General features: G+C 45.2%; 1 protein-coding gene and 1 pseudogene across 1 annotated transcript in view; one reads left to right on the top strand and one right to left on the bottom strand.

Annotated features, from left to right (window-relative positions):
• Positions 1 to 434: 434 nt before the first annotated feature.
• LACTBL1 (lactamase, beta-like 1) overlaps positions 435 to 8,080 on the bottom strand; it is a 27,668-nt gene continuing 20,022 nt past the window's right edge. Inside the window, exons 5-6 of the mRNA XM_006883543.1 lie at positions 4,057 to 4,162; positions 435 to 1,416 (exon numbers count right to left, since the gene is read on the bottom strand). Of these exons, the coding sequence (XP_006883605.1) occupies positions 435 to 1,416; positions 4,057 to 4,162 (1,088 nt within the window). The remainder of the gene's footprint in view (positions 1,417 to 4,056; positions 4,163 to 8,080) is intronic.
• On the top strand, positions 5,735 to 6,090 carry LOC102874274 (annotated as a pseudogene).

The following is an 8,080-nucleotide window of genomic DNA, read 5'->3' as shown; positions in this document are numbered from 1 at the left end:
GTTTCAGGGGTTACAGAAACGTTCTACATTTTTGTTGTGGCGGTGGGTGTAAACAGTTGTCAATACCAACCTACCATATAAAAAGAAAAATTTAAAATGTGTACATTTCATTTTATATAAATTTAAGGTCAATGATGTTGATTGAAAAGATATAGACCTATATTTTTATTAGATTCAACAGACACAAAATGACAACTTGCTATGCAATATTTGTAGTTACTCATTAACTAGTGTGTTGCTAGTAAATGCTTATTCCAAACATAGTATTTCTTCCATAGTATTTCTTCCTCCTTGCATTAGGAACAATTTCCCCAACTGGCTGTGGTCAACTGACTTCCCTGAGTACTCGGTTCGCTAACAGATGCTTCTCCTTCCAACTTTTGGTTCTAGAGCTGAGTGCTGGAGGAAAGGAGAGGACCTAGAAAGAGTCTAGGTCACTGGGTCTTGAAGACAGGCTTGCGCTGCAGCCGCAACACCCGATAGGTGTTGAGCCCCGGCACGTCAAAGCCTGGGGACAGCCCGTAGGACTCTAGGGGGTAGAAGTGGACGAGCTGTCCATGCTGCGCTTCCAAGGACAGCCAGAAATCCCCGATCAGCAGCGCGCACGGGAACTCGCGGGCCACGTGCAGCTGGAAAACGCGGCCGCGCAGATGACGCAGCGTCAGCGTGCGGAACGCGGGCGGCACCAGCGCCTCCACGCGGGGGCCGAATTGGCGCAGGCGCAGCTCGCCCGCCGGCCCAGCTCGCACCTCGTAGAAGGTCAAGTTGGCGAAGGTGAAGTAGCCGGTGAAGGGGCGCGCGCTGGCCGGCGGGGCGGGGCTAAGCTCGGCCTCCCGGAAGGCTCTCTCCATGGCAGGCAGGAGCACGTCATAGGCTTGCGCCACCAGGTCGGGCCCAGGAGGTCGTGGCCCGGCCATCAGCAGCACGAGGCCCAGGCCCACCGGGGGCACAAGCGAGAAGGTGGCTGCGTAGCCATCCAGGTCCCCATCCTTGCGCACCACTCTGTAGCCCTGCTGCAGGTGGAACTCCCACGGCGTGCCCGTCTCATTGGCAAAGTAGGCGCCCGGACAGGCAAGCAGCGGCGCCAGGAGCATCTTGGCGGCGTCTGGTCGCAGGAGCCTCTGGGACCCGCTGTCCAGGAGCACCATGGCCAGCTTGGCCAAGTCAGCAGGAGTGGAGTACATCTGACCAGACGGGCGATACCAACCCAAGTCATACAGAGGCGCAGGCCTTCCACTGCCATAAAAGCCAGCTGCCAGACGAACACGCACAGAGGGCGTGAGGTCGAAGCCCGTGTCTGTCATTCCCAGTGGCTCCAGGAGGTTCTCTGAGACCCATCGCTGGTAGTCACCCTGAAGAGTGTGGGAAGCGAGGACGTGGGCTAGCAGCGAGAAGGCTAGTGTGCTGTAATGACACCTGGAAGGATAAGGGCGGAAAATAGGACATGGCTGAGATGGCCACCTCCAGACCCTAAATAATTCCTCCCCTCTGCTTAAGCTGCCTGAAATACCACAAGAGCTTTATTGGACTGGGAGAACTGGGAAGAAGTTGGCTTCGTTGCGTCCTACCTGATCAGACCCAAACCGAGAAGAGACTTGGGAAATCTTTGAACACATCTCCCTGTTCTACACCCCCATGTTGTCTTCAGTTAATTGTAATTGTGGATTGCAGACTGCTGCAGAAGCAATGTCCAACCATTTCAGATACCAGCAAGGTCATCCATCGTGGACACGTTTTAGCACAGCTTCCAGACTAAGATCTCTTAGGAAGAAAGGCCTGGCAATCTACTTCTAAAAATTAGCCGATGAAAACATCAGGGATCACGTGAAGACAGAACAATGTCCAGTACAGTGCTAGAAGATAAAACAGGACCAGGTAATGTTTCGTCTCATTATACATAAAGCTGCTGTGAGATGCACCTACTGACAGCTAAGGAGAACCATTCTACATCTGGTATAAAACTAAGGCCCAGAGGGGCAGGCAATTGTGGGGGTCACACAACAAGTTGAGGGAGAACTAAGTTAGACAAAAGCACCTGGAAAAGTAAGACAAAGGTTTTTCCTTTACTCTTGAGTATGCTTTACTTCTTTCAATGGAGAACTAGTCAGACTAGGGAAGAATTTATAATAATCATGCAGTTCAAAGATAGCAAATATAAGTCAAGGTTCTATCCTTTTCTTCATGCAGGCCTGTGAAAGACATCAATAATTGAAAGATTTTTGTTTCTTTCCTAGGACAGACATAATTTCAGAATCTCTAAAATAGTGCCTCAGGAAGGCACATGGATGGATGAACATCAGTAAATCTTGTTAAGCATTCCTGAACTCTAGACCAACCCCCTTATTTTGCAGATGAGAAGGTGAGGTGAAGAGGTTAAGTGTCTATCCCCAGGTTACACCGCAAGGTTATGGCAGAACTGGAAGGAGAATTCCAGTCTGCAGATGCCAAAGCAATGCTCTTTTCTTTATGTTACTTGGATCCTTTCTTCCTTTGGGGAAACAGAGTGGTTACTGCTTGAAGAGTCAAGGATCTTCTGCCCAGTTTCACAGCCTAAGCTGCTCCAGAATTTTAGCTTTTCTCAATGCTTAGTGCATCAGAGATGTATCCTGTTTCCATACTTTTTCAGTCTGTGTGTGGAAAAGATCATTTGGGATTTTGGACTTGATAAGGAGAAATGTGGCATCAGGATTAGAGAAGGACTCATCAACATCCTGTGTTATACAGGTGACACAACCTTGCATGCTGAAACTAAGGAGGACCTGAAGCATTTGCTGTAGACAGTCGAGGACTGTAATATGCAGTTTGGATTGAAGTTCAATATCAAGAAAACAAAAATTCTCACCACTGGGCCAATTAACAGCATCATGATAGATTGAGAAGAGATTGAGATTGTTAACAATTTTAGCTTGCTCAGTTCCACAATCACCACTCTTTGTACCAGCAGTCAGGTAATCAAAAGAAATTGCATTAGGAAAATCTGCTAGGGACCTCTCCAGAATGTTAAAAGAGTGAGGGTGTTAGTCTAGAGACCAAGGTGTGCCTGATCAAGGCCATGGTCTTTGCAATTACATTTGCATTATAGAGCTGGACCATTAGCAAAGATGACAGAATTGATGGCTTTGAGTTGTGGGGCTGGAGAAAGAGTATTGAACATATATGGGCTGCCAAGAGAACAGGTCTATCCTGGAGAGGGTGAAGCCACACTGTTCCGTGGAGGCAAGGATTTTGAGGTTCTGGCTCACATACTTTGGCATGTTGCCAGGAAGGACCAGTACCTTGGAGAAGAATGTCATGCTTGGAATGGTGGAGGGACAGTGCAGGAGAGGAAGACCCCTGGATAAGATGGATTGACATAGTAACTGGGGTAATGAGGCTAGGTGTGTCTAGAGAGCAGAGCAGTTTTCAGCAGTATTATGCATAGGGTCATTATGAGTTGTGGTCAACTTGATAACATATAACAAGAGTGGTCACCCACTTACTCCTTAAATCAACAACTCCGCTTATTGCCATTAAGTCAGAACCAACTCAGCTGAGCCTCCATTGGGTTTCAGAGGTTGTAAGCACAGGAGGAGGTTGGCCATCTTTCTTCCTTGGAGCAGTTGGTGAATTTAAGCCACCAGAGAGTCATCACCTTTGAGTTAGCAGCACAGCTTGTCTACAGACTAGACCATCAGAACTCCCTGCCTTAGTGCCTCATTTGTTTCCTTCTTGACTCGTGGCAGAATCTGTATGTATCTTCATTTGTGTTCACGGTTTTCTATGTAAAACAACACAAGGAAGGCCCTGATTAGATTCACTAGTTGTTATATCTGGGTGTTTATCCAATTCTGGGCACCTAGTAGGTGTTCATTAAATGTGACGTGAATGAACAGGAAGAACACAAGATTCAAACGGAACTGGATTCTCTCCTCTGCCCTCTTGTATCTCAGCCTAAGTCTTCTCAGGCGTAGCACCAGGAGTTGTTCTATGATCTCAGGTTTCTCCTGGCTCTGACCCTCCAGGATGAGCTGAAGAAGGCTCTTAGTTTGTGGCAGGGTCTTGGGGGGCATGCCTTACCTGGTTCCTGGGTCTGCCACCAGCACATCATCCTTGAGCAGGTTCAGGGCCTCCTGGGTGCTGCCCTTCCACAGCAGAGAAGTGGAGCGGAGCCTTCTGGGAAGTCCTAGGGAGGAGAATGATTAGCCCTATTGGGTGGGACATGGCAGTAATTTTGTTGAGGGTGGAATGGTGAGTCTCTGTTCACTCCATCCCCCACCTTGAAGTGGGGTTTTAAATAACGTTAAACTGCCCTGCCAGACAGGGGCTCCAACCTTGACTGTTCCTCCTGCTGCCTGTGTTGCACTGGGCAAGTCACTTAACCTCTCTGAACATTGGTCTCCGATAACATGGGGGAAATAATGTCTATTAAATAGCGTGAATCTAAAGAATGTTCTTGTTAGTTGCTTTGAATGTAGGGTGTTTGGAGGTGTTTTCTATTTGTTTATTTGATCTTTGTTGTTGTGTGCCTTAGAGTCGGAATGACCCATAGCTGACTCTCCATCAGGTTTTCAGAGGCAGTTAATCACAACATAGAATACTGCTCATCCTTCTCCCATGGAGCAGCTGGTGGATTAAAACTGTGTGCCTTCTGGGTTGCAGCACAGTTTCTTAACCACTAGGCCACCAATTGCCCCACAGGTTTGCATATATCATAACCTTTACTGAAGCACTCTTTTCTCTAGCAGAGCAGCTTGGGCTCAAACTGCTAACTTTTTGGTTAGCAATTTAGTGTTTTGAGTGGGATGCCACTAAATTGTGGTTGTTTTTTGTTATGTGCCATCAAGTCACTTGTGACTCATAGCAACAGCTCTGAACCCTGCTCTATATGGAGCCAACCTCATTGTCTCTGATACATCTACACCCATAATTCCAGTCACTGAGTCAATCCATCTCTTCCAAGGTCTCCCTCTCTTGCCCTATCCCTTTACCTTTCCAAGCATAATGTTCCTCTCTAAGGACGTATGTCAGAAGAAGCTTCAAAATTCTTGCCTCCAAGGAGCAGCCTGGTTTCACCCTTTCCAGAATGAACCTGTTTGTTCTGGCAGTCCATAGTATATTCATTACTTTTCTCCAGCACCATGATTCAACAGCAACAATTTTTCATCTGTCATCCTTAGTTGTTGTCCAGCTCTCTGATGCACAGCAAGTAATTGCAAATACAATGGCCTGGATCAGGCACACCTTAGTCTCTAGACTGAGATCATTGCTCTTTAGTACTCTGGAGAGCTCTGGAGAGTTTCCTGACAGCATATTTTCCTAATGCAGTTTGCCTTTTGATTTCCTGGCACTGGTACCAAAAGTATTGATTGTGGATCCAAGCAAGCTGAAGCTGTTAGTATCTCAATTTCTTTACCATCTATCATGATGCTGCCAACTGGCGCAGTGGTGAAAAAAATGTCTATTTTCTTGATGTTGAACTTCAATCCCTATTGATGACTACAGTCCTTGACATTCTGCAGCAAATGCCTCAGGTTTTCCTCAGTTTGGGCATGCAAATTCATGTCATCTGCATAATGCAAGTTTTTGATGAGTCTTCTTCCAAAGCTGATGCCAAATTTCTCCTCATTGAGCCTAGCCTCCTAAATGATCTGTTCCACATATAGATTGAAAAGGTATGGAGGGCTGCCGCCGCAGTTGCCACCATCGTTGTTGTGGTTGGTACGCTCAACTCCTCGGCTCCCTCCTCGCCGCCGCCATGAAGTGGGTGTTCAAGGAGGACCACTCATTGGAACACAGATGCGTGGAATCCGCCAAAATCTGCGCGAAATATCCCGACCGGGTTCCGGTGATTGTGGAAAAAGTCTCGGGCTCTCAGATTGTTGACACTGACAAACGGGAGTACTTGGTCCCATCCGACATCACCGTGGCTCTCAGTTCATGGGGATCATCAGGAAAAGGATCCAGCTTCCTTCAGAAAAGGCCATCTTCCTCTTTGTGGATAAGACAGTCCCACAGTCCAGCCTAACCATGGGACAGCTTTATGAGAAGGAAAAAGATGAAGATGGATTCTTGTATGTGGCCAACAGTGGAGAGAACACTTTTGGCTTCTGAGGGCCAGCGTGATGTGGGTGCGCCGATCCTCTTTGTGTATCTTGTAAATAGCCGGCCATTTTCAGTTATCACCCCAGATCTTCTTAACATAGACCTCTTAGAGCATTTGTAACAGGATTTATTTCTTAATATATTGGAAAGTTTTGTTTCTCTAGACTAGTAAATTATCATACAGAGTTTAAGTTTTTCTTTTTTGTGCATTGTACTCGTGGCTATCCTCCCCAGGGAATGTGTTACTCTGGGAATCCTTTTTAATGAAGATATTTCCACACTGAAGTGAGGTAGGCAGGATATTAAAATGAAAGAGAGGGAGATGATGCATTTATTCCAGATTATGTTTGAAGTGTTAGATGGCTAAGTATTAAAGCATCCAGATTAAATCCTTAGCAATCAGAACACTTGCTTCACTAGATTTTTGCCAACTGCCAATCATGCTGGACTGAGCTAATCTGTTCTTCTTTCTGAATCTATTAAGGTAAATAATTAACAATAAAATTTGTAAAGAAAAAAAAAAGAAAAGGTATGGAGGCCAGATGCATTCCTTGTGTACATATTTCCTGATTTTGATCCACACAGTGTTTACTTGCTCTGTTCTGATGACTCCCTCTTGGCCCAAGTATAGGTTTCACACAAGCACAATGAGGTTCTTCTCAGGGGATTCCCATTTTTCTCAGAATTAGTCACAGTTTGTTGTGATTCACATAAATGCCTTTGCATAGTCAATGAAACACAGATAAACTTTCCTCTGGTACTCTCTGCTTTCCACTAAAATCCATCTTACATTGGTTATAATATCCCTAGTGCCTCAGCCTTATCTAAACCCAGCCTGCACATCAGGCAGTTCTCTGTCGATGTTCCAATTCCAGTGGTTTGTAGATAATTTTCAGAAGGATCTTGCTTGCATGTGATATTAATATTTGTTGTTGTTATGTGCCATCAAGTCATCTGCGATTCATAGTGACCCTATGAATCAAGCAAGGCTGTATCATCCGCATAACGTAGGATGTAGATAAGCTTTCCTCCAGTCTGGATGCCACATTCTGCCTCATAAAGCCCAGACTTCTGAATGATCTGTTCTGCATACAGATTGAAAAGGTATGGTGACAGGATGTATCCCTGACACACTCCCTCTTTGATTTTGAACCATGCAGTGTTTCCTTGCTCTGTTCTGAAGACTACTTCCTGTTCCAAATATAGGTTTCACATAGCACAATCAAGTGTTCTGGGATTCTCATTCTCCTCAAGGTTAATCACAATTTGTTGTGATCAACATAGTCAAATGCCTTTGCATAGTCAATGAAACACAGATAGATATCCCTCTGGTACTCTTTGCTTTCTGCCAAGATCCATCTGACATTAGCAATAATGTCTCTTGTGCCAGCCTCTTCTAAACCCATCTTGTATTTCTGGTAATTCTCTGTTAGTGTACTGTTCCAGTCATTTCTGGATAGTCTACAGTATTTTGTTTGTGCATAATATGAGTGATATTGTTCAATAATTTCCACACTCTTTTGGATCACCTTTTTTTTTTTGAATGGGAATAAATATGGATCTCTTCCAGTCAGTTGGCCAGGTAATTGTCTTCCATATTTCTTGACACAACCTGGTGACCAAATCCAGGGCATCATGTTTGTTAAAATATGTCAATTGGTATTGCATCAATTCCTATGGCTTTTTTTGCCAAGTCCTTCAGAGCAGCCTGAGCTTCCTCCTTCACCACCATTGCCTTTTAATCATATGTTGTTTCTTGAAATTCTTCTGTATCATCCAATTATTTTTGGTACAGTGACTCTGTATACTCCTTCAATCTTCTTTTTATATGTTCTGGATCATTCCGTTTTCTACCTATGTTGTTGGTGTTATGTGACGTTGAGTCACCTGCAACTCCTAGTAACCCTATGTACAACAGCCCTAAACTCTGCTCTATCCTGTGCCAATTGCACTGTCTCTGACACACCCATCCCAATTACCCCAATCACTGAATCAATCC

Source organism: Elephantulus edwardii, unplaced genomic scaffold (assembly GCF_000299155.1).
Source record: "Elephantulus edwardii isolate Elephantulus edwardi_28Jun2011 unplaced genomic scaffold, EleEdw1.0 scaffold00028, whole genome shotgun sequence".
Taxonomy (NCBI): Eukaryota; Metazoa; Chordata; class Mammalia; order Macroscelidea; family Macroscelididae; genus Elephantulus; species Elephantulus edwardii.
The sequence above is the reverse complement of the archived record's forward strand: the minus strand, read 5'-3'. Positions and strand labels throughout refer to the sequence as shown.